The following is a 26726-nucleotide window of genomic DNA, read 5'->3' as shown; positions in this document are numbered from 1 at the left end:
ATCTCCGTGTAATTTGTTTTAATTAAGTAAAATTCATTACCACTTCTACCCCATTCTTTATTTCCAAAAACCTGACAATCCCACCAGTGCGGTGACAGGAATGGTTAATAAAGCCAGTTAATGCATGCGCCCCAGGGAACATCCTCCTTATTTCAAAACTAGTCTTGATGAAAATAAATCTCCATATAAGTCATGTCCCAGGAAGTTCTTTTGAGGAAAATTATTTTTTTTAAGTTACATTTGCTATATATAACTTCTTTGAAGAAAAAAACCTAAATAGACACACCCACAGCTGTGATTCTCAGAAACCATCAGCTCAGCTTAAAACCTTTCTGCCTCCAGTTTGTGCACAACCATAAAATTGCATAGGATGTACCGCACAGAAACAGGCCACTCGGCCTAGCTGGACTATACTCCACACAAGCCCCCTCCCACCCTACTTCATCTCACCCTATCAACATATCCTTCTATTCCTTTCTCTCTCATGTGTTTATATAGCATCCGTTTAAATGCATCTATGCTATTTGCATCAACTACTCCTTGTGGTAGTGAGTTCTAGATTCTAACCACTCTCTGGATAAAGAAGTTTCTCCTGAATTCCCTATTGGATTTATTAATGACTATCTTATAGATTTGGCCTCCCCCCCCCCCCCACCCCCCCCCCCCCCACAAGTGGGCATCAATGGTCAGAGAAAACAATTGGTGCTGACAACCTTCAGTTGTGCCTTTCAACTCCTCTCATTGGTTCATATGGACAACCTTCTATCCCAGTGGAAAAAAGCTGATTTTTCTCGAGATGCTGACGATTGAGTTGATAAGTTGACTGTCCCGCTTAAAAAGCTGATGGTTAACGACTGATAACCGTATGATAGACTTCACTGTAATGCAAAGTGATTCATTGCATGAAATGCTTTGAGGCGATGCGATGTGATAATTGACCTTTCTGGCATGTGCTGACAATGGGTAGGAAAGTTCAAAATGCACTTTCAGCTGCTGGCCACTGTTGCAGAAGAGACTTTACTTCATTGGTTGGCTTTAGCTGTTACGTACAATACAAAGCTGTTTGTAAATCTATGAACCTGAAAGCTTTAGAGAAAAGCAGCAATAATACATGAAGGTAATCTCAGTGAAAGGTGAAAGTATTGGCATGCTTGCCAAAATCTTAGCAGTTCCTATGAGAGGCAGTTAAATTTTAATCCAAGGACCTAGTGACACTGATGAAAATCACACCTTATGCTAAAAATAGCCTGCTATTTGCACTTCAGTATTGGCAAAAGACCATAACCCTGATTTTGTGGTCCTGGTAAAATCTGTGCCAGGAATGGCTGGCTGGTAATGCTAAGCCAGCCAAAAGTGCATTGAGCTGATTGCACAATTTTGCAGGGTCAGCTCATTTGAATAATTATTAATAGGTAAGTTGTGAAAGGCGCTATATAAATGCAAGTTCTTTCTAGAAGAAAGTTGCTTTCTTATTGTGACGCAACAAAAATGTTATTACATGAGTATAATAATGCAATCAAATAATCCAGGATAATAAACGTTTGGCAATGAGTTACAAAAGGGTGGAAATACTCAGCAGGCCAGGCAGCATCTATGGAGAGAGAAACAGAGTCCCAGACCCGAAACGTTAATTCTGTTTCTCTCTCCACGGATACTGCCTGGCCTGCTGAGTATTTCCAGCATTTTCTGTTGTTATTTCAGATTTCCAGCATCCGCAGTATTTTGCTATTGTAATTACAAAAGGGTAATTGAATCAGCAACAACTTTCAGTGATCCAGGCTGGAATTTTACTAATCTCCGTGGCTGGTGGCAGGTCCTGACCCCGCTGCTGTCTCCATCCCGCGCTGTGAAATGAATTTCCCTTGATGGGCTTGTTAAGCCTGCCCAGCGTGATTCCCGGCCAATTAGAGGAAGCGGATCTGGTGATGTCATTTGATGATGCGTCATCAGCCGGTTTCCTTAAAGGGACCATGTCCAAATTTATTTTGACACTTATGCTGTCAGTGTTCTACAGCATTGAGGTGCTGCAAACACTGACAGTGACTGCACAAAGGCACAGTGCTGCACCCAGGCTCTCCCGTGACTCCATATGCTTATGGAGGGAGTCACAGCATGCAGGGAGGTCCACTTCCCTTCCCCTGGGCGGAAGAGACATCCCCAGGACACCAACACAGCCTGGTTGAACGTTGCAAAGGAGGGCATAAGCAGGGATGTGGTCAGGAGGACCTGGGTGCAGTGCCGCAAATATTTCAATTATCTCAGTAGATCACGAAACGTTACTGCAAAGCCACACTCAACCTCACCCTCCTGTGCCTCTCATCACATCCCCACCACTCTGCCTTCCCTACCCTACTCCTGCACATCCTTACTCACACCAACTTACCTTGCACCTCCACCCATCCCTCTCTATTTATATTATCACATCCCCATCTCACTAGCCACCCCTCACACTCACCCTCATCCTAGTGCAAGCATACCAACTAACAACACACAAGGGTAGGCACTTGGGTGTTTTATGCAATGGTCATGTAAAGTTTCTATTAATGTGGTGTCAAACATTGAAACCTTTATTTTCAACACTTTGCATTCTTGGGCAGATTTGTGGAAGTAGCTTAGTGAGTTGCAGTGAATGGTGAGACATGACGGTACTCCCGCAATGGTGATGAATGTGAAAGGAATGGTGTTGGTGTGGGGTGGTGCCAACCTGGCACATGTGGCAGCCAGGGTGTACAGCGTCAAGTGAAGTAAATCTGGCCATGGTGAGGCCATCACTGGCCTCCCAGGCAGCAATGTGGTCAGGTGCTGATGCCCTCTGTCCTGTGTAGCATCAGTTGATGGCGGAGAAGGTTGTTGTTGTTGGTGCTGCTGGTGTAGAGGCTGATCGTGGTGGGATTCTGAAGACCAAGGTGAGACAGTATAAAGGGCACCCATGCTGATGGAATAGATGGCAGGTGAAGTAGAGATGACAGATGCAATCTGTCAATGGTGAGAGAGGTAATAAGGTCAGACTGGATGGAGACTTGTGTAAAGACTTGCAGCATGGTGAATCTGTTGTGGAAATGCAGTGAGGAAGAGCTTGTGGCTGAGGGAAGATATCTCTGTAAGGTGGGAGCTTTTACTTTACATTTGATGCTGTCAATTCAATGGCTACTGAACTCCCACCTCAGCTTAACAGACGTGGTCCACGACCAGCGTGGAACCTGTGGGTGAGCTGTCAGATGCAAAAGGTGAGCTGAAAATCATTCGTCAGTGGCTCTAAATAAGCCACTGATTACCTGAATTGGGTCCCCCTGCTGCATGTCGGGTCTGCTCGGCGCTGACAGACCCAACATTGGGAAAGGCGCGTGGCAGCGGGTTCACTGTGGGGTCCTGACCCGCTGTGAAAAGAAAAATACTTTCCCACCCGACCTGCCACCGATCGCACCCACTGACCCCCCACAAAATTCTGGCTCCAGTGTCATTAATGTTAACAAAAAGCTGTGTGAAGCTTCAAAAGCCTGAGCTCTAATTAATGTCTTAAACATGGCACCAGATTCATGTTTTAACGTGTAGTCTACTGTTTTTTTTTAGCCTGGACAGTATGTGTTGGCAGGTTGTTCAACTGGGGAGCATGGCAGCTGACCATATCCTTGCCTTTCCTGACAATACACTTTACAGCATACGCCATTGGATAGTAATAATAAATTAAAACTATCAAAACATCTTGAAGCGCTTCAACCAAGTGCATTGAATGTTCTGAACATTAGCAAGAGCCCTAGCTGAGATTCTTAATTCTCCCTCTTTAGCCCGAGGACACTGAAGCCAGTTGTAGCATTTGGGTGAGATCAGCAGCAGGGATTGAACATTGGACCTTTCTGGTTTGTACGGTACCGTGCCACACCACGTGATGCCACTGAGCCATCGGGGAACTCTGCTGGTTTCCTTTTAATTTCCTTTATAACTTCAGTTTATGACTCTTGAAGAGCACTTGATAGAAGATTGTCAGCCTACACGTAATCTCTCGCAAGCTTCACTGTTCAAACTTTCTAATGTCACATACAAGTGTTTGCCTCTGTTTCGAGACTGTTTGCTCAAGACTTCCTCTGACACAATGGGACTGTGGGGTCCTAGCTGTTCATTCTATCATGTTCGCTGGATGTTGGATTTGGTCCAGGTGAAGCTACTGTTAAGAGCAAACATTGCTACTAGTTTGTCAAAAGGATGTAACAATGGAGAGCTCTTTGATAAATAATACTGGACACTAATACATCTTCTCTAAATGTTTGCTAGGTTTGGGATGATGCAAATGAGCAAGCATTAAAACTATCTGAAAATGATGGCTGGGTGTATGTTTCTCCCTTCGACCACCCTTTGCTCTGGTAAGGATTCAACAAAGAATCAGAAAACTCAATTCAGTTAATTAAATCAAAAGATAATGGAACAGCCATGTCAAAATATTGTTAGTTCAACTCTTAAATGACCCATTAAAACCTACATAACTCAAAAGACATTTAGTTACTTGCAGTTGAGAGTATGATTTATTTTGACAGCATTTTTCTAATCATGAAGTAAAAGAGAGATACATATATTAATTTTTATCAGCTTTAAACCCTTGTAACAGAGTGCTATGAAAAGATTCTGTGACTGATAGTAATCTTCTACAACAAGCGACACACTGTAAGGAATCAGGTGCAGTGAGTGTCACATAGCAAGGAATCTTATACAGTGAGAGACACATAGTCAAGTATCGGTTATAGGGAGTGACACAGAATGTTATAAATGATGTAACACATAGTCAAGAAGCAGTTATAATGAGTGACGCGACGCACTGTCAGGAAACATTTACAGGGAGTGAGACACAGTCAAATCGCCTCTGCTTTTCTAAAGTATACAGACCCAGCTCTTTAAGCCCAGCTGGATAATTAAAGTGATTTACACTGGAAATTAATCTTGTGGCCCTCTTCTGCATCCTTTTCAAAGCCTCAATATCCCCCCACCATGTGAAGAGACCAAAACTGGACACTGTGTGCTAACTGAGACCTAAGCAAGGTCTTGTACAAGGGAAGTGACACTGTCAGAATCTTATAAAGGGAGTGACAGAGTCGGGAGTCAAGACTGGAAGTGACAGTCAGAATCTTAAAGGGAGTAAGAGAGTCAGGAATCAGTTAGAGAGTGATACAGTCAATGTTATAAAGGAAGTGACACATAGTCAGGAATCGGTTACAGGGAGTGACAACAGTCAGCTCAGCGCTGACGGACCCAACATCGGGAAAGGTGGGAGGGTAATTTATCTATGCAAATCAAATGGTTTAAAATCCTGATTTGAATGGTACTAATATGCTATCCTATATAGTGTAAGTTCTGGAAGAGGAGCTATATTTCTGTACCAAACACTGTCTGGCTATTTTCATTTAAAGGAAAACTTTTGCCAGAGTGGGATGTGATTTTGGTAACAGATTACAACACCCCAAGTTGTTTTAAGTGGTTCTAGTGAATCCGATATAGCCATGGACTGCATGTCCATTTTGAAGGGTTAATAGTCTCATTTTATAAGTAAACTTCTAGGTGCTTAAGCCTCTCAAAATAGCAGTGTTGAAAAAATCTTGGTGAATTTATGATTTGCGAACATGTTGGTCACTACTGATCCTACAGGCTGTTTTAAATCCTGAATTTCTTGCTTGCAAGACAGAAACTTAAGACAAGAAAACACTTTTAACCCTGTTCAACGAACTTGGCTGCAAACTGACACAGCTACGGTTTTGAACGCGGGATCTGCACATAGTGGTTTCTCACAAGGTTTCTCACAATATTTTTTGTGCTGTGTAAGGTGCCCTGCTCCTGCTGGTTGATGTAATCAATCATCCACTTGGCACGTCTTGGTCTCCAGTATTTGCTTACTCACCCAGTAAAGGCAAACACCATTGGTGATCGATGGCTGTACACAAACTGACTGCAGTCCATTAACTTCTCTTTCCATTCAGGGTTTGATCAATTACTACTGTGGACTGTTTTGCTGTTGAATTGCAGCCATGTAGCACTACTAAGTAAACATGACAAATTCAACCTAATTGAGACCCCTCCTTTCTTAATTATTCTCATACCCAGCGTGACAGCCACCTCACCTGATTTAATGCTTGTTACTGCTGATCTTCCTTAGGAAACCTACTGGGTGGAACATCTGTGCATTTGGCACCAACACCTGTTAATGATTCATAAGCTTTATTTTACCATTTATTACACTTATAAATGTAGAGAAACTATAGCTAAAGACTTTTGAGTGATAATCCCCAAATTAAAAATTAGAGTTAGACTGAAGTTGGTAAGGTAGTTTTAAATTTGAAAATTTAAAAGAAAATTGTAAATTGAATTAAAAAGTTTTAAATTTTGAAATTCTGATATTCCTGGATTTTACCAGCTCTTGCTGCAGACACATGGCAGTGACCTAATCTTTAAGTCATGTCACAGGAAGGTACAACTCTCGTCCTCTTCATATCAGCCTGACACCAGAGCGTTATTTAGGTCAGAAATGCCCAGGAGGAAGTAGGTGGAGCAATGGGTTATGATACCATTCCTTTTAGCTATGGGTTTGGGTCCAGGCCAGATGGATAGGATAAAGTATCTCTCTTCAGTTATGACGGTTCTGAGTTATTTGAGTTAGATAGTCTCAACCCAGTTCCAATTAGCCACAATAGAGCGACAAATCTTCTGAAAGCCGTTAAAAAGGCTTAAAAGGCAGCTCGGCTGATTCACACTCTTTGCCAAAGCTTAAGGGCAAAGGGATTAAAAAGTCACAGACAAAACTGAACCAAGAGAAAATCCCATAGGCAGACAAGTGATGGCGCAGCCTCGCACTGGACTCCATGTTTTATGGTTGTTGAAGTGGAGGTGGTGATGTATGAGGTGATTGCAAGGAGGATCAGCCCCCTGTGCCACTCTGCCACTATCCCTATGTCCACATTGCAGCATGTCTAGAAGGATGGGGAGACAGCCATGAGGCCGCAGCTGACCAGTACTGTCACTGGCTATGGTACCTGTTAAATTGGACAAGAAATATTAATAGTTAGTGATTAGGATTATCCCTTACAAGTCATCCAAGAGATTAATGGTCCGTTTGAGCCAGCTGCTGACTCTCGATGTTGCTAACAAACTTTTTATGGACGGCACAGTTTCAGATAAGGAAACCGATAAGATGCAGTAGATAGGTTTGCTGCCAACATTGGAAACCGGGAACTCGAATCCGGAATCCTCTTGAATAAATCCTGAATCCATGTCCATAGGATTCAACTTGATTAAAACATATCTAAATAAATAAAATCCCTCTCCAGTCTAAGTACAGTGATTACAATGATTACTGCTTAAAAAAAACCAAAGTTTGCTATTTTTAATTACAGTATCAGTTCTGCCAATTGTAATCAGTGGATCTGGGTTTAGCTCCAACCCACACTAATGAATGTCTCTGTCCTTTAGTCCTTGCATGCTTTGAATTTGTGAAGCCCAAAAATGAACCACTGTTCAAAACCATCCTTAATTGACACTAAATTGAAATCTAATTCAAGAGAGGCCACAGGATGGCTGGTGTGGAAATAGAAAATGTCATATTAGGATGCACGGAATTATTCTGAGGTTGAGGTTAGGGTATGTTGTTCTGATTCTATGAATCTTAGTAGTTTTGTGCAGTTTACAATCTTGAGTGTGACATGCACCTGAATACTTACCATCAACGTGCAAGGTGCTGCTGTAAGGTGCTTAGTCCAGCCTTGCTGCTTATAAACCTGACACATCAAGCGACCCGACAGTTTCACAAAGTGAAGACTAAAGAAATAGGGAGCATCACCCATTTTATAAAATGATCAGTGCAAACAGAAACAGAGTTCAAAACTTCCAGCTGGGTATGATTTGTGCTTTTAGGTTTATCGTTGTAGAAAGTGATCTGGAAATGAATGATGTACAGTTACTTAATGCATTTCTACAAAGCCACTTTTTACAGCAAGAGACCTGATAACTCACATCTTACCTGACTGGAGCTTTTGTATTTTATTGAAAATCCCTTTCAGTTTTATTTAATTCCTTCATGGTGAACGTTGTTACCTGTGCTTCTTACTGTAGCTGCAGATAATATAGAAAGCACATTGTGCATGGGTGAAAACTTGAATCATAGAATAGAATCATAGAATGGTTACAGCACAGAAGGAGGCCATTCGGCCCGTCACGCCCGTGCCGGCTCTCTGCAAGATCACTTCAGCTAGTCCCACTCCCCCGCAGCCCTGCAATTTTTTTTCCTTCAGGTATTTATCCAATTCCCTTTTGAAAGCCACAATTGAATCTGCCTCCACCACCCTTTCAGGCAGTGCATTGCAGATCCTAACCACTCGCTGAGTAAAAAAGTATTTCCTTATGTTGCCTTTGGTTCTTCTGCCAATCACCTTAAATCTGCATCCTCTGGTTCTCGACCCTTCTGCCAATCGGAACAGTTTCTCTCTATTTACTCTGTCTAGACCCCTCATGATTTTGAATACCTCTATCAAATCTCCTCTCAGCCTTCTCTGCTCTAGGGAGAACAACCCCAGCTTCTCCAGTCTATCCACGTAACTGAAGTCCCTCATCCCTGGAATCATTTGTGTAAATCTTTTCTGCAACCTCTCTAAGGCCTTCACATCCTTCCTAAGTGCGGTGCCCAGAATTGGACACTGGCCCAGTAATTCCTCTCTGAACGCGTGAGTACGGTCGGGGTACTCACGCGTCTGGCCGGAGGAAATGCCCGTGTTCAGCATGCACAGCGCATGCGGGGAAAACCGGCATTTCCAGTCCTCTGAACGAAGGGGTTCAGAGGCACAGCGCGTGCGACTGCACAGGCAGTGCGTGCGCAGTGAAATTCCTTTTTTTTTCCAGAGTTGCCCGAGTGTAAAGGCCTCCGGTTTTTACGCGTGGAAAAATCAGACGTAAGTACTTAGTTTTACAGGTAAGTGGGCTTTTAGTACAATTTAGAATTTTTTTTTCCACAGGTTTGTTATTTTTAAAGAATTTACAGTAAGGTAAGTTTAGTTTTGGCCCCGATTTTTAAAAAATTTATTTTTTCCAAAAATTTGATTAATTGTTTAAAATAGCTTTTTAAAGTTATTCATAGTTAATTTAATTATTGGGATGCTTTTTAAAATTTTATTTAAAGTTTAAGTAGTGTTTTGGGGTGCAGTACTTTTCATGAGTTTGACAGTCTTTACTATCAAACTTATGAATGAAGTTTCCCCTCCCCTGATTGGCTGAACAGTGCTCACCTGATCCCAGCCGGCACATCGCACTAACTACGCCGCTGGGTCAGGTTAGCACAGCGCGCCGGGATCAGAACCTGGCCACTGACAGGAAATCCACTGCGGGCCAGATTTCAGATGTCGGCGCGCAGGGTGAGCGCACATCGGGGGCTTGCACGCGCGGCAAGCCCCCGACAGGAATTACTGGGCCAATACTCCAGTTGAGGCTAAATCAGTGTTTTATAAAGGTTCATCATAACTTCCTTGCTTTTGCACTCTCTGCCTCTGTTTATAAAGCCCAGGATCCCGTATGCTTTTTTAACCGTTTTCTCAACTTGCCTTGCCACCTTCAACGATTTGTGCACATATACCCCCAGGTCTCTCTGTTCATGCACTCCCTTTAGGATTGCACAGTTTCGTTTATATTCCCTCTCCTCGTTCTTCCTACAAAAATATATCACTTCGTTTCTGCGTTAAATTTCATCTGCCACGTGTCCACCCATTCCACCAGCCTGTCTATGTCCTCTTGAAGTCTATCACTCTCCTCCTCACTGTTCACTACACTTCCAAGTTTTGTGTCATCTGCAAATTTTGAAATTGTGCCCTGTACACCCATTTAATGTATATCAAGAAAAGCAGTGGTCCTAGTACCGACCCCCTGGGGAACCCCACTGTATACCTTCCTCCAGTCCGATAAACAACCGTTCACCACTACTCTCTGTTTCCTGTCACTGAGCCAATTTCCTATCCACACTGCCACTGTCCATTTATTCCACGAGCTTCAACTTTGCTGGCAAGCCTATTATGTGGCACTTTATCAAACGCCTTTTGGAAGTCCATGTACACCACGTCAACCACATTGCCCTCATCAATCCTCTCTGTTACCTCATCAAAAAACTCATTCAAGTTAGTCAAACATGATTTGCCTTTAACAAATCTGTGCTGGCTTTCCTTAATTAATCCACACTTGTCCAAGTGACTGTTAATTTTGGACTAACACTCTGGACTTGGATACCACACACGCCTCTCTATAGGGCTTATGGAATAGTTTTAGCTATACCAAGGAGCATGGGTAACAGTTATCACCACTGAGATTTCTACCAGATAGATGTAGTGCTAATACGATCTTAACATTTCACCCAGAACCTGGCAGATCAATGTCAACAAAGTCAAATATTATGTACCTGATGGTTTTTGCCGCACATTGAAGCAGTATAACGTTTTGTACAACTCAGCCAAAATCCTCTGTGCATTTGGTGTAAGAAAACTATAATACATTTATAAACCTTCTCCTTCGTACTAATGGAGAGATTTTTTTCACCGTGGCATTTTCTGCAAATGCCGGGAGCCCTGATCAGAAAGTCGTGCACCCCCCAGCCCATGATTTATCGTCCGTTATTTCCAAGTGCCTGTCGAGGTAGAAAATCTCCCCTTAATTCTTTGTTGTTGCCATTTCAGCTTCTTCTTTAGATTTCATCATTCTTACTCAGTGTGTGTGCCAGGATCAGGAGATAACATTCTGCTCAGCCTTGTAACTCTCTGACACCATTACATTACAACACAAAAAATCACGTCGTTTCTTTCAGAACTTGGAAGTCTGTTGGATGCCAGAGCTAAAACATTTTTTCTCTAAAATTAAATCCTAAGGGAAGGGCATTCCAGTGTTGTGAAGGAACTTTGGGACTCACTGCACTGCAAACCTGGGGCTATTATTCTGTCGGTTGGAGGTGGAGGCCTTCTCTGTGGAGTGGTAGAAGGGCTGAAGAAAGTGGGTTGGTGCGACGTGCCTATAATTGCCATGGAGACTAAAGGTGCTGAAAGTCTGAATGCAGCAGTGAAGGCTGGGAAGTTAGTCACACTCCCTGATATCACAAGGTATGGTGAAAATGTTGAATCATAAAACTTCTTAAATCTATATTTTAGCTTTTTGCTAAGAGTGTAGTGATATACAGGAAACTCTCTTTTTACCGGCACCTAAATAACCGGAAATATCTCTTACCTGAACCCACTCCTGAATTTTGCCGGTTAAGTTTTACTTCATATTAGTGGCCGTGTAACCGGGGTTCCTGGATCTGTGGCCGTGTGACCGGGGTTCCTGCACCTGTTGCCATGCAACAGGGACGCCTGGATCTGTGGCCGTGTACGGGGCACTCGTACCTTAGTAAGTATACCGCTCTGTAATCTGGACTTTTTGATCAACCGGCACCACGCCGGTCCCGTCGGTGCTGACTAAAAAAGAGTTTCCTGTAATGGTAAATTTGCCGATCGTGTGGGAAGCCATGCTCAAGAGGATGTGGGTCAGAGAATGGGCTGCAATATTGTAATGCTGATCCTCTGACCCATGTTCGCTCCGAGCGCAGCTCCCTGTTGACACAAAATTGAGCCTGGTGATTCCGCAGAGGGAGAAACCCAATGGGAGAATCACCTCCTGGGAACAACAACAACTTGTATTTATATAGCAACTTTAACATAGTAAAATGTCCCAAGGGATAGAAAACAGAGAGTTGTGGAGAATGGCTGTTTTTCAGACTGGAGGGAGGTATACAGTGGCGTTCCCCAAGGTTCAGTACTGGGATCACTACTGTTTTTGATATACATTAATGACTTGGACTTGGGTGTACAGGGCACAATTTCAAAATTTGCAGATGACACGAAACGTGGCAGTGTAGTAAACAGTGGGAAAGATAGTAATAGACTTCATGAAGACATAGACAGGCTGGTGGAATGGGCGGACACATGGCAGATGAAATTCAACACAGAAAAGTGAGGTGATACATTTTGGTAGGAAGAATGAGGAGAGACCGTACACACTAAATGGTAGAATTTTAAAGGGGGTACAAGAACAGTGAGACCTGTGGGTGCTTGTGCACAAATCTTTGAAGGTGGCAGAATAGGGTAACAAAGCAGTTAATAAAACATGGGATTCTGGGCTTTATAAATAGAGGAATAGGGCAGGATTTTCATTGGGCCATGGAGGCGTGAGGGGGGGTTAAAATCCCAAAATCGGGGGTCCTGACACCATCCCGCCCCCAACCCGCCTCCATGCCAGTTTCAAAGGAGGCGGGTACCTGCCCCGCACTGGGACCCGCCTCCCTGAGGCGGGAAGGGGATTAGTGCCAATTAACTGCCTGTTAACAGGCAGTTTTTAGCCTAATCCCTATTTTTAAGGTTGAAGTGTGGGATTCCCGACGGCTCCAAACCACGCCAAGTTAGAGGAGACGGGCCGTCGGGTTGAAGGACTTGGAGGGTTCGAGATGTCGGTGTTCAGGTGAGTGATGTGTGCATGAGTGCAAAGGTAAGTGTGTCTAAAGTGTTTAAAGAAGTTTAAATTACCTTTTCTTACCTTTACAGCTTTCTTTCCTTTAGGTCTCGCGAGTCCCTCATCTCACTGGCACAGAAAGCAGAATGGCTGCAAACTGTCAAAAGTGACAGCCTTCAGCTTTCTGTGCAGGAGAGATTTCTAACTGATTCTGTGGAGAAGGACTCATGTTAGAAGTAAGACTGTCAGTGTTTGACAGGTTCAAAGAGCTTTCAAACACTGATACTTCATCTGTCAAAACCTCTTGACAGATGAAATTTCAGTCTGTGACGTCACCTGTTGCTGGGTGGCCCTTAATTGGCCTGCTGAGCCCGCTGGGCAGGCTCAACAAGGTCAATCAAGTTAAAATCGCGTGGATTGGCCACATCTTGATGGAGGCGGGACAACAACCCCGAAAGTTGTAGTCCCGCCTCCATCACGTCCCCTGAATGAAAATCCAGCCCATAGAGTACAAAAGCCAGGAAGTTATGCTAAACCTACATAAAATACTAGTTCGGCTCCAGCTGGAGTATTGTGTCCAATTCTGGGCACCACGCTTTAGGAAGGACATGAAGGCTTTTCAGTGGGTAGAGAAGAGATTTATTAGAATGGTTCCAGGGATGAGGGATTAAAGTTACGTGGATAGACTAGAGAAGCTGGGATAGTTCTCCTTCGAGCAGAGAAGACTAAGAGGAGATTTGATAGAAGTGTTTAAAATCATGAAGGATTTAGAGTAAATAACAAGAAACTGTTTCCAATGGCTGAAGGATCGATAACCAGAGACAACATGAGGAAAAACTTTTTTATACAACGTGTGGTTAGGATTTGGAATGCACTGCCTGATAGGGTGGTGGATACAGATTCAATAGTAGCCTTCAAAAGGGAATTGGATAAATACTTGAAGGAGAAAAAATTGCAGGGCTCTGGGGAAAGAGCGGGGGAGTGGGACTAACTGGATTGCCCTTCGAAAGAGCCGGTGTAGACTTGATGGGCCGAATGGCCTCCTTCTGTGCTGTACTATTCTATGATTCTATCAGAGCAACTGGTAGCAGAGCAACATTGGTGGAATCCAGTCCTACGTTTCAGGATTATTCTCCTGGAAAGGACTTTTTTATAGAGCCCAGTGGACTGATTGATGTTTCAGGTCAATGAAAACACTCCAACACCATGTATGGAGCTCCTTAATCTCCTTATTTACAAACCAATTACGAGTTGTTTAACAATTTGTACTGTTAAAATGTGTTTATATTGTTCAACAGAGAAACCCAGCGTAGACTGCTTTAAAAATAATACAAGATGACTCCCAATCAATTTGTAGCTGTTCAGATTGTTAGAAAGGCTTTGCAGATAAATACTTCCCTGGACAGCCTCCTTCCCTTTGGTCCACCAACTGTTGAAGTTAATTAAAAATAGCATGTACCTTAGTGTAATTACCCACTATTCTCACTCTAAAGACAGATGGAAACGTTAGAGCTTGTAGAATCAGGAGCAACTGAGTTTTTCACGGCGTAATAAGCAATGTTCCCTCTAATTCTTTTGGCGCCGCACGCCGCCTTTAAGGGGCTGCGCAGGCCATTCAAAATATTGCACATGTGCGGTTTTTGCATTGAAAAGCTGGCAAGCTGGCTGCAGGGGATCCCTGGAGCACTGCCTGGCCATGTGGCTGCGCAGCTTAAAGGGAACGTCGAAACATAGAAAAATAGGAGCCGGAGTAGGCCCTTCAGCCCTTCGAGCCTGCTCCGCCATTCAATATGATCATGACTGATCCTCTATCTCAACACCATATTCCCGCTCTCTCCCCATACCCCTTGATGCCTTTTGTGCCTAAGTTGGTAATAAGTGATAATACATACTACTGAACAACTGCTCTGGCCCATAACATTTAATTTTACAAGTCCCATTCCTTCAGAAGAAAATTAAGGTTGCAGATTTAAAAAAATAACATTGTTTTTCTGTTTTATCTCTCTCCCGTAATCCCATGTGTATGTCACAATCCTTATTTTGCTTCCTGTACAGTGATTTAAATGTAATTTATATTTCCTGTTTCTTGCTTCCTGCTTTGCTGTCTGCATATGTCAGTGAGGATTCTCCTCCTGTTTGAACAGCTTCCCTGCTCCTTGTCCTGCTCACAGACACCACAGGTTCCCTGTAGAGGGCGCCGAATTCAAACAGACGCTGGAAGAGAGGAAGTCATCGCTGACAAGCCCACTAAAAGCCTGCGAGCAATTGTATGCGAGGTGAATGGCGAAAGCCGTTCCTTCGCTGCTCACAGCAAAATCCGAGCCATTAACTTTCCCAATCATGTGTGACTTGGATCAAAGGTGGTCCACAGGTCACACAAACTCGGAGGCACAGGCCAGTACTACAGTTCTGTGTTACTATCATGAAAGGTACATGGGTTAACTGCATTGCTTATTTTAACAAAATGTTTGCAGTGATGCATTAGGTGGCTCCTTACGAGATATGCAGTCACTGTTAGCTTGAAGCATGAAATTCTGTTTGCATGTCATTCCCAGTGGCAGAAGAATAATTATCCCCCTCTATGAGATGACTGTATATGTTGCAATTGTCACCTTACCTTGGGAGATGTGCTAATAGTACGGGGTAGACTTTCAACTTACTGCCCAGGCATAAAACTACCACTGCAGGTCACTGTCTTTATAGAAACCGCCCGATTTTCATTTCTCCTGATTGTTGTATGTTTGATCAAAAAAATTCTTTTCACAATTAGAAAAGTTCATGGTCTTGGGCCCCTTCTCCCTTAACCTGCATTTGCTGCAGGCAGTCCTTCTCTCCTGGTGCTGGCCACTGAAGCAGCGCCAGTGTATTAACACCTCGTTAGTATGTGCCCTCAGCTGTCGGAAGACTGGAAGAACTCAACCGACTGTGAGACTATGCTACCATCATGACTGACTGGACCAGGATTATTATACCTTTCGCGATGAAGCTCAGTGTCTGTAATGTCGCCAGTTACATCACCTAGCTTGGTTAAAAGGGTATTTTTGTAAATAATTTGACACCATTGGATGTCAGTAATTTCTGGGCATATGTGAGAAAGCAAATAGACATCATACAGAGAGATTCAACAACTTCAGCGTAACTAATATTGAAGTGACATATTGTGACCAGTTTTCCAGTGATGTATGCCAGTAACCCTTGAGTTCTGAGTGTTTTGTCACTCAGTCATGATACAGGATTTGAAAGACGTTTATGCAATTTGCGGTTTCTATAACTTTTTTTCTCTTGACTTCAATGACCTCAAATTTCTATAACATGAGATCAAAGAAAATGAATACCTTTAACATTATTCAATTGGGTAACTGCTAACTTAAAATAAGAACAGGAAATGCTGGACATGGAATAGGTTAACTTAACCCTTCTATAAAACCCATGAATTCTGTTAAGAGTGTGACAAAAGTAGAATTTTAGCCTTGGTTGGTTTGAATATCTAAATATATTTTAAGAAACAATAGTACCTCAGTGTGTCACAGAGTAAACACACGTCAATTTGTGAGAGATGTGATCTGCTTATGCAAACTGTGGTCAGGCCATGAGAAAAAAAGTATTGGAAAAAGCCTGAACCATAACAGGAGGGTAACCTGGATTTTCATTCCAATGCTGGTTGCAATTCCAGCATTTTCTGTTTTTATTTCAGCTTTCCATTGTTCACAGTTTTTCTTTTCATTATGGCGCTAGATTGATTTGTTCAATTTTCTTTTGTTAGAGGTTTTGAGAAGAGTGAAATTTGTTTATCTGTTGATAAGTTTGGACTCTATGCTCACCAGGAGTTGCATGTGCATGTTTGTTGGTGTGTATGTATCTTGTGCATCTCCACTTCTTTTGCCCCACCATAGCAGCTGTGCCTTCAGCTTTCTAGGCCCTAAGCTCTGGAATCTCATCCATGAGCCTCCCTCTCCTCCTTGAAGATCTCTTTGATGAAGCTTTTGGTCAGACCTCCTAATATCTTTTTTTGGCTCGGCATCCATTTTTGTCTGATTGCGCTGACGCGCTTTGGGACTTTTTTTCTACATTAAAGGTGCTATATAAATGCAAATTGTTGCTGTATATGTCTGTGTGTAGTAGTGTCTGCTGGTAGCATGCGGAGGATGAGCTGTTTCTTCTAACTTTCTGTTCTCTGTACATTAGTGTGGCTAAAACCCTGGGAGCTAAAACCGTGTGTAAGAAGGCACTTCAGAATACACAGGAGCACATTGTTCTCTCTGAGGTAATCAGTGACCATCAGGCTGTGCAAGCAGTAGAGAGATTCCTAGGTGAGACTTTTTTTTATTTTCTCACGCACACATTTTTGAGAATCAGGCTTCATTCCAAATACGCACAAAGCTTTTAAATATTTTGTTTTGTTTTAATTTGTGTAAAATAAGAATTCTATTCTGCAGTAAGATGAATAATGGATTACAATTTGGATTCTTTCCTTACACATCCCATTTGGAGCGGAATCCTTTTGCAGTGCATTCTGATTAAATGAAGGCACCAGACGTAAAAGTAAATCCGTTTCTCTTCCACAAGGAAGAGCCCAGTGAATTGGTTGTGAGAGTTTCTCACTGCAATAATGAGAGCTGCTCTTTACACAAATGTGGGAATTTGGTGCAATTTTCTTTATGCAAAATTCTGATACTTTTATAAATATCAACTGCATTGAAATGGTTTAGGCTCTTGGTTTTTGTTGGGAATATTAAACTGAAAGAATAATTGACAGCCAATCTGAATTAGTACTTATGTTAGGTTTTATACTTCACTTAAATTGGTAAATTATTGTCACCGTGTTTAATTGTAGATTGAGGACGCCCCAAAGTCTCCCGAGCTGCGTGCGACTCCTCTGCGGTTAAAATGCCAGTTCTTTGAATGTTTCCTTTAGCCATCCAGCTGATGTATTCATTCCCGATGTGAGAAATGCAGAATATTAAAGGGCACAGTTAAGAAAACAGACATCCTTTCGTCCATTCAGACCATGCTAACCTCAAAGTTTTGAATGAGTTGTAATATATTAACTATTTATTGCTGGCTGGCTGTGCAGTACGAACCAGGGCCTTTCTCAGCCATACTACATCACTAATGAGGAGTGGGATCCCAAAATTAGGTCTCATCAATCTGAAAAATAAAGCTTTTCTTCTTTTTAACGGTGAATTTTGAGGAAGTAAATTCTATGTGCTTCCTATTCTATTTTGACCCCCAAATGATAACTGTTGGTTTATTTCATTTAAAAATAAGCCTTTCAATAATTTTATCTCAAAGGCCGGTGGCCATCTTTCTGATTTCAGCAAGGTTATGTGAGCTGGTTCTGGGGAAACATTAATGAATAGTACTTTTTATAATATCCATTTGGGTCTATTAAACTTTAATGCTCAGTGATGAGTTTAGCCTTTGATTCTGTTTTCTAAACCCAAGATAGATTTACTAATCTATCACCGGACATTGTTGGTTGTGTTTTGCTATAACCACCAATCGAGACAATGAGAGAAATCAGAGACAGGAGAGAGAATGAGAAAGAAAAAAGAAAAAAAACTTGCATTTATATAGCGCCTTTCACGACCACCAGACGTCCCAAAGTGCTTTACAGCTAAGGATGTACTTTTTGAAGTGTAGTCACTGTTGTAGGAAACGCAGCAGCTAATTTGCGCACAGCAAGCTCCCACAAACAGCAATGTGATCATGACCAGATAATCCGTTTTAGTGATGTTGATTGAGGGATAAATATTGACCAGGACACTGGGGATAACTCCCCTGCTCTTGGTCAAAATAGTGCCATGGAATCTTTTACGTCCACTTGAGAGAGCAGATGGGGCCTCGGTTTAGCGTCTCATCTGAAAGACGGCACCTCCGACAGTACAGCACTCCCTCAGTCCCTAGTACAGTCAGCCTAGATTTATGTACTCAAGTCTCTGGAGTGGGACTTGAACCCACAGACCTCCTGACTCGGAGGCGCTGGTGCTACCAACTGAGCCACTGGCTGACAGAGGTATGAAAGAGAAAGGGATAGTGGTAATGAGAGAGACAGAGGAAATTAGATGGTGAGAGAGAATGAGAAATAGTGATTATAATCGATAGGGAGAAAGGGAATATGTGAGAAAGACTAGGAGAGAAAGAATGAAAGATGCAGAGGAAAGGAATAACAGAGATAATCAGCTATGAGGGAGGGGAAAATGAGAGGGGAAATGACCGGGGCTATAATGGAGCGAGGGAATTGGAGAATACAGTCTAGGTTTCAATTAACAGAAGCAAAGCATGACCAAAGTCACATTGATGGATCACATTTGATAATTTCATGTATAATATGCTTGTTGTTAATTGAGAATATCAGTGAGCATACGAGTGCACTTCTGGCTCTCTTGTCAGTGTCCAGCACCTCTATTTGCTTATTGAGCTTGAATAAATTGGTCACCCCCATTGTAAATACTGTTGTGTACACTTTTGTTTTCCAGTAGGGTTGCTACCTTCTGCCAAGCCCAAAATTAAGCAAGAGACATAATAGGGGCAGTGGGTAGGAACATGGTTTGAATTTTAATGCCTGTTTGCTGATGCAGAAAGTTCTTTTGAAACCTTCTGAAACCCGAGGAGCTGATGCCTCCATGCTGTGTGCCTACTCCACAGAACTAAGTGGAAGAAATGGATTCCTAGTTTAAAAATCACGGTTTTGGTGTTGGTTTACATTTGAGATATTTCAGGACATGTTACTCAAAAGCCAGAAGGTCCACAGTAAATGCAATGCTGTCTTCTGGGCTAGATCTCACACTAGGTCGTAGGGCTGAGAGGATCGTTAAATCAGAGCTTGTGACCTGATTGCAAACAATTTGCTCTTTTTGCAGACGATGAAAGGATACTGGTTGAACCAGCCTGTGGTGCATCACTAGCTGCCATTTACAGTGGAATAATCCAGCGACTGCAGAAGGAGGGACGGTTGGCCCAGGACCTACAGTCAGTAGTAGTCATTGTCTGTGGAGGAAGCAGCATCACAATGGCACAGCTTAAAGAATATAAAATGCAACTGGGGGAGAGCTAAATGAAGCAGTTTTTCTGAATGTGACACTTTTCTTGTAAACTCTTTCTGTCTGCCAGACAGTAATCACGTGAAATCATATGACTGGAATTGTTAAGAGTACTGGGTGCTTGTTGAATTGAATGCATGGCAAGGTTCACATATCCTGGGAACCTTGCCTTTTACTGCATTATTCCTCTGTGTTAATATATAGCTTGCAAATATTTCCTGTATTATAATCTCAAAACCATCTTTGACGAAGTGTTTAGATATATTGCAGTTCCACAGTAGGTTGCTCTCACTTCTTTCCCATTATGGCCTGGCCCCCTCTCTCTTTCTCACTGTGATTCTACCTCTCATCTCTCTCTTTCCCCCAACTGTGACCCGACCCAGACTTCCTGTTTTGGGATGGACATAATCACTGCATTCCTGTCACTTAAAAAAAAAAAATGAAACTAAACGCCCAAGGAAGACATTTTTGTTTTGGCTGCACAATTTTCCGTGAATAAAATATGAGTACCAGCATATACATATCTGAAAAGTTGTATATAAAATTCCTCGGCTCCTGTAATACCCTCATTCTTTCTCTCAGGGTGCCCTCTGCTTCTGATCAATCCTTCATGAAGGCCTGGTCTCTCCTATTTTCTCAGTCATAGAGTTGTTGTTCAGTGGCAGATGGGACTCTGTTGGCACTACTGTCCCTGTACCTAATAGTGAGAAGGAGTGTGATATTAGGAATAAGGCTGGTTAGAAGCTTAATGGAGCATTTTGAGTTGGATGGGGGGGTGGTGGGGCGTAGTGGAAATAAAGTAATTGCACAGGTGAGTGAAAGGGAAAGATCAGAGGCATTAAGGAGTGGGTAGAAAGGAATTTATGCAACCATCTTTTTGGGAAAAACTATTAAACAATTAACATTGTAAAAAGAATTAAAATCACATTTTTCTTTGGGAAGGGCTGATTCTGATTCCCTGGGATATTCCCGTTAATGTGGGAGTGCTGGCATTGCAGCTGGATCCATTGAGGACTGAAAGCTATAAATTACTTTGTTTGTAATCAAGGCGAAGTAAATGGGAGTCAGTTCATTGCATTGGTGGCAATGACGGTATCTGCAAACGTGGTTAGATATAATAACTGAAAACTTTGAGTTCTGCTTTGCCCCTGCACTAGGCGATGCAGTGGGTTCAATCCTTTCCTTCTGGTCCTGAGGCTGGGTTCCAATCTAATCCAACTCAACTCTTCATTCTGATGGCTGCAAAAAGAAATGAATGTGGGCCTTTAATGTCACACTAATGTTCCTGAACAAAAATTGGTTGATAATGAACAATTTCTTTTCTCTTTAAAAAAAAATCTATATCAGACAAAATGCTATCTAATTTTAAAGAAGAACAGTCTTCACACAAAGTATGTTTGGCAAACTTTCTTGTTTTGGGAAGAAGAAACAGAAAAGAGGTAACATTTTCAGCACCATGATCTCACACACACACACACCCACCTGCAATGATGCATTGACTGTATTTATGTCATTGCATCAAGTGCTTCAAGCAGATAAAGGAAAGATTTGCCAAATGCTTTTTCATGAGGATTGTTCCCAAGCACCTACATTGGATTCAGAGGAAATCGTTTTGAGGCAAATTTGATTTCAGACAAAGGGAGAAGCCCACTATCAGTAATTCTTCTGAAAATTAGATAATTTGAAAAAAGAAACGTGCATATAGTCTTTTACTTAAGGTTTATTTTTGTTTGTTTAAACAAAGTTCAGAAGACTTCTTGAACGATTGCTGATAATGTGAGATGTCTGAGTTAAATGTACAGATCACTGTTGACATGTTAAAACTGTGAAGCACATTGGGTTAAAGACTATCGACTGATGTTATTCCAGCTGGTTCATTCCGTCTGACACTAACTCCTCCCAGCCAGTTCCTGTTAATGATGTTCGGTATTTAATGTCCCAGTTGCACTCCAGTAAGTGGTCATCTATCGGGAGTATTTTCTAAAGGTTGTTTTTGTACTAAAAGAGTGCTATCAATACCATGCATGCAGTCAGTGATCCTCGCAAACATAAAGCTGGCGACTACCAGAGACTTCACAGCATCACAGACCCACATTATCATGACTCTTGCAAGCTGCTGTCAAGTCACCACTTACCTCTTAATGGTAAGAGTTTCCTCACGAGCAGCGGCACCAGCAAACAGAAACAGGGGAGAGTAGCATGTGGAGGTCGTGGGTCTGTGTTTGAGCACCGCGCAACATACTTAATACCAGAATACCCAAACAGGATGCGAATGTTCAGCCCAGTTATACTGCCTGGTCACAGACATCTTGAACTGGGGAAAGCAAAGCTGCACATAGGCTGAACCGAAATGCATGCACATATCTCTGGTCACCTGCCGGTGACTGCTAATGACATTTCTAAAGTTACAAAAGCGGTGACGGGACAGGCACCTCTTTTCTGTCACTCGAAGCCTACATGCAGTACAGCCAGCGCAACCCCAAACTGCGGAATCTTGCATTATTGGTAGAGTTGCCACGTGTTAGGTGTTGGGTGTGCCATTAAAGAACACAAATGCTAAACATGCAGCACAATTTGAGAAAATGTTAACGCCTGAAATATATTTTCACTGTCGACGAATAGATCTTTATGTACAAAAACTATTTTCAATTCCCTTTTCTTTACATTCAGTTACAGTAATGTCTCCAGCATCACCCATTGGGGGAGGGCATGGGAGGAAATTCAAAAAGATTACACAGAAATTGTAGGGGAGGCAATCTGTGTGATGTGTCTCAGTAATTGTTTTAAATGATCACATAGTAATTCTGTGACTTTATTATTCTCCAGGGCTGTAATTGCTCTAATATGTGCCAGTGGAAGCGGGTGGAGGACTAACAACAAATTGTTCTATTAATGAAATATATTTCCTCATAAATGTAAGGGGACATAAACCAACATGTAGGGCACTTGGTAATTATGTTTTAATGTTACTACATTGTTATCAGTATCCCATGTACCCTTTTAAGAGGACACCAGAGCAGTGTTAAACAGTGTAATATTACTAACACTAATACTATTAATTATCAAACAAATCTGTTATATTAACAGATAATTTACTACATTGTTATTGCAATTATATAAAATACATTCCTTGAAGCATTTCCTAAATTCTTAAATATAGTTTACTTTGTACTCCTGTTTTACCCTTTAAGCAGTGCGGATTGTAGTCAAGCCCTGTATGCCCTCATACATTGGAGAACCTCAGTTTTCGTGGAATAGTTGTAATTTTAAACCTTGTGATTGTTTTTTATGTTTGTTTCTGTACAGAGATACAAAAGTACAGAACCAAACAAATACCCTGATAAACGAATAACTGACTCTAACAGTGTGGATTCCAAGTAAATTAACATGCAGGTTACTTGTACCTGCTTTGCATTACTTTTTATTGTGTAATCTTTTGGTCAAATGTGTATCTTCTCTCCACTTTGTACCTTTCACTAATTCACCTGTGCAAGTGCTGAACTGGATTGAAGTTCAAAGGGTTAATCCACAGTTGTTTCCAGTATAACCAGTCAGTAAAGTTGGAGGGCCCAAATTTTATGGCTCTGCTGGCAGACGAATGACGGACCGGAACCCCTGTCCGCCTACATGCTAGGCCGCCTTCACCGCCCCCCCCAACACCACCTCCCAAATGATGGGGATGAGGTCATTTCCCGAAGATCACCAATGCCTGCAAGGGCGCTGGTTTTCTCCTGGCTCTTCCAGACCAAAGATAAATATAATATTCACCAGCCTTCACCTCCAAAAGGAGCCATTTTGTCTTGAGACCTAATAATTACTCCTCTATGGGATTGATCACCTTTCTTTAGTTAAGGTTTGGGATCTTTCAAAAGACCTATTTTACATGGAGGTTTTTACGGATGTAAAGGGTGAAATTTCTGGGATAGCCTGGGAATTCCCTCTGTTGTACCCCTTTGACATGGGAGGTGGGTGGAAGATCTGCCCACAGCCCTTCCAAACAGAAAATGATTGGAATGAAAAACAGGTCAGAATCCAGAAGCAATTTGGTTCCGCTTTGGTTTCCAGTCTGCTGACTGGAGATCGGCCCCAGCTATTGACCCAGATGGAATTTCGGGTCTGTAATGTGCAAAAACTCTTGTCAGCTTGTTACCAAATTGCATTTTTACCCACAGTACCTCATTAAGATTCACATGATCAGATATTTCCGCAGCAAAGGTGCTCTCGTGAAATGTCAAATAAAGCACCGCCATTGTGATTCACTCACATTTCCTCACACTCTTGGTCAGTAATGAAAAGTTTAAAATCAAAAAACAAAATTAGGAAAATTGAATTGAGAGCCTTGTATACAGTTTATAAAACAACAGGAGATTGGATGGCGTAGTGTGTCTCATCAGTTGGGTGCTACATTAAATTAGTTTTGGGAGTTAGGTTTAGACAGTCTCAAGCTAGTTCTTGGTACAAATAGACCTACAGGACAAAACTGTTATTAAATTGGCATTCTCACTCAGAAGTCACAAGATGGCTGGTGTGGGAAATGAAGAAATGCAACACTTGTGCAGTCGAGGGTGCTCTTCTGACTTGGAGCTGAGGCACATTGTTGGGCTTTACTTACTATCTAACCATATTACACCTGACCTGGGAGCACTTGATGGTGACTGACTGCCCAAATTGGAAGGTGCTCCATTTCCCCCATTCCCTTGATGAGCACAAACACATATGAACAGATCCAAAGGGTGAGAGTTCGAATCCAAGGTGACAATCTCACAAATAAGATGACTGTAAACGCCTCAAGCCTTCCTCCGCCAGTTCGTGAAATCGTCTGAACAACTTAACTGACTTACTGGACAATAACTCCCCGCCCCTTCCCCAGGCTAATGAGTCCACAAGATTCAGTGAAAGGCTAAGACTATACTTAACATATTGGGTTATTGATTAATGACAACCTGATAAGTAACCATTGGAAAATAAATTGGAAAGAAGATACAGGTTTTCCAACTTTAGTTGATCAGCATTAATTCCATTGATTGTATACAGTTTTACTGTTGATGTTTGTTGAGGGAAATAAACATACAAAAGTAGTTTTAAGAAATCAATGTTGCTACTCCAGTGATGCAGAGTGAAAATCTTACCAGTTACTGTACTATTAAAATAACGGTTTTGAAGAAGGGTCCAACCCGAAACGTCAACTCAGATTTCTCTCCACGGATGTTGCCTGACCTGCTGAGTTTTTCCAGCATTTTCTGTTGTTATTTCGGATTTCCAACATCTGCAGTATTTTGCTATCGTACTGTACTATTAAATCTATTCTAATCCTAGACTGTTCCTGCGTCTCAGTATTTGTGTTTTTCTGTGAATGAGTGCCATTTCAAAGTACTGGTAAGTGTAGATGTGCAGTCATGTCATGAAAAAGACATTATTGCACAGGATTAATTTTAAACATAATGCGTATGCCCCATAGGGATTTCAGCTTTGCATGGTGAGGGTAATTTTTAACCACTGAAATGGTGATTTAAGGTAGCAATAAAGTAATTCCGCTTTCAATAACTTGCTCCAGAGTGACCAAGTGAATGTAAAGCTGATGATTGACCAGTGGATTACTGCAAGTGGCAATGCTGTGGATAATGGAAATATTAGCCTTGTCCTTTTATCGCAGTGTGATGCTCAGAAAATTCCATTAAATAGAAACCAGCCATTTATCACTATTGAAGTACAAGTTTTTCATATCTGTGTTATGCCTTCAAAGGATACATTTTCCTCCCGTGGAAAAAAGAACTCTTCAAAAATCTGTATTTCAGTGCAGACTCCCCGGAAAATGTTTCTAAGCTTTAACATGGTTATATACATCAATTTTAAATAAAGCTTTAGATACAACACAAAAGTCAAAAATGCCACACTCTTTAGTGAGCAACAACCCAGTCTAATCCTGAGGCACTGTTACCCTGTCTATCACTTTGTTTTGTATCAAGGTTACATTTCAAAATAAGGGCATACACTGGGACTGAGGAGGATAGCAATATGTTGAAGGGATGATTTTTGTGGACTCTCAGACATGGGGAAACCCGAGGCACTTTAAGTCCTGCTGATGCTGCACATGCCGCGATGAACTTGTACGAACAGCTTGGCTCACTATTGCAAGGCCAATATTCATTTGGAACGTTGAGCCAAAGAGTTAAAAAAAAACACTCCTTTGTTCCACTGTTTCTGAACTACATATCGACAGATTGAGCACTCAGTCTGCTTACTGATGTGATCATTTTGATTGCTGATCACATCAGTAAACCATCCTCTGTAAAAACGGAGTAAAGCATATTGCATCCCCATGACCAAAATGCCCCTTTAAAGCAAACATTGCTTCATATACATGCAATTACCAGACAAAAGCAATTTAACTAATGTACTATCCAATGGATCAAAATAATGCAAAGTCCTCATAACAACTATGAAGGGTTTTTGTGTGTGAGAAATGTCTTCTGCTCTTTGCAGGCACTACAACCATTTAAATGGCAGGTGCACAAACCTTCAGTACAGTGTAATACATTTGGATTTTTTTTCTCTTTCATACATGAAGTGCAGACAAAACTCGTTCTTTCAAGAATTAAAACGCGAAACAGATGTTTGGTAATTAAAGGCGTCTAGGCAATGACAGAAAGTGCACAGGTACAGTGCCCCAGCTGTCAGTATGAAAGAAGATTTTCTTTCCCCCTCGAGTTTCACTCCTTGAGCACAGCCCTGCGGAAGTTGCTTCTTGTGAGGTTTATGCAGCTTGCGCCATATGTTGGAGTATTTATCCACCTGAACTGTTCAGGGGAATAATCACCTAATTTAACGTTGTACAGAGAACGATACAATCTGAAAAGAGTTTAATGCTGCTGTTAATGAATTAGTACATTATTGCAATCTGATAAAGGCCCCTTTATCCTGTGTAAAATATTTCATACAGCCACGTATTCTATTTGGATTATTTGATTTTTCTATCAACCCTATCACAAAATTCCATCCAATTTTCCAAAACATTTTTTTTAATGGGTGTAAGAGAATTGTACTGGGAATTGATTCAGTAAGTATTTTTTAATACTTGAATCAATATTGCTGGATATTTATGTCTTCAGTACTAATAACAGCCCCATTTGGTATAGTGCTGTTCACACTTTGATATTGAAGTTTGAGTTGCCATCTACTGAAACAATAATGCCACCTACA

General features: G+C 41.8%; 1 protein-coding gene across 2 annotated transcripts in view; it reads left to right on the top strand.

Annotated features, from left to right (window-relative positions):
• sdsl (serine dehydratase-like) overlaps positions 1-24843 on the top strand; it is a 36343-nt gene extending 11500 nt beyond the window's left edge. For both annotated transcript variants that reach the window (XM_085961761.1, XM_085961762.1), the window contains 4 exons: positions 4270-4358; positions 10872-11099; positions 16669-16793; positions 19347-24843. In XM_085961761.1, the coding sequence (XP_085817887.1) occupies positions 4270-4358; positions 10872-11099; positions 16669-16793; positions 19347-19540 (636 nt within the window). In that variant the 3' untranslated portion in view covers positions 19541-24843. The remainder of the gene's footprint in view (positions 1-4269; positions 4359-10871; positions 11100-16668; positions 16794-19346) is intronic.
• Positions 24844-26726: the final 1883 nt, after the last annotated feature.

This window comes from Somniosus microcephalus, chromosome 19, assembly GCF_052327205.1.
Source record: "Somniosus microcephalus isolate GS21.2 chromosome 19, FLI_Smic_1.0, whole genome shotgun sequence".
Classification (NCBI taxonomy): Eukaryota; Metazoa; Chordata; class Chondrichthyes; order Squaliformes; family Somniosidae; genus Somniosus; species Somniosus microcephalus.
This window is presented reverse-complemented; position numbering and strand designations above follow the sequence as displayed.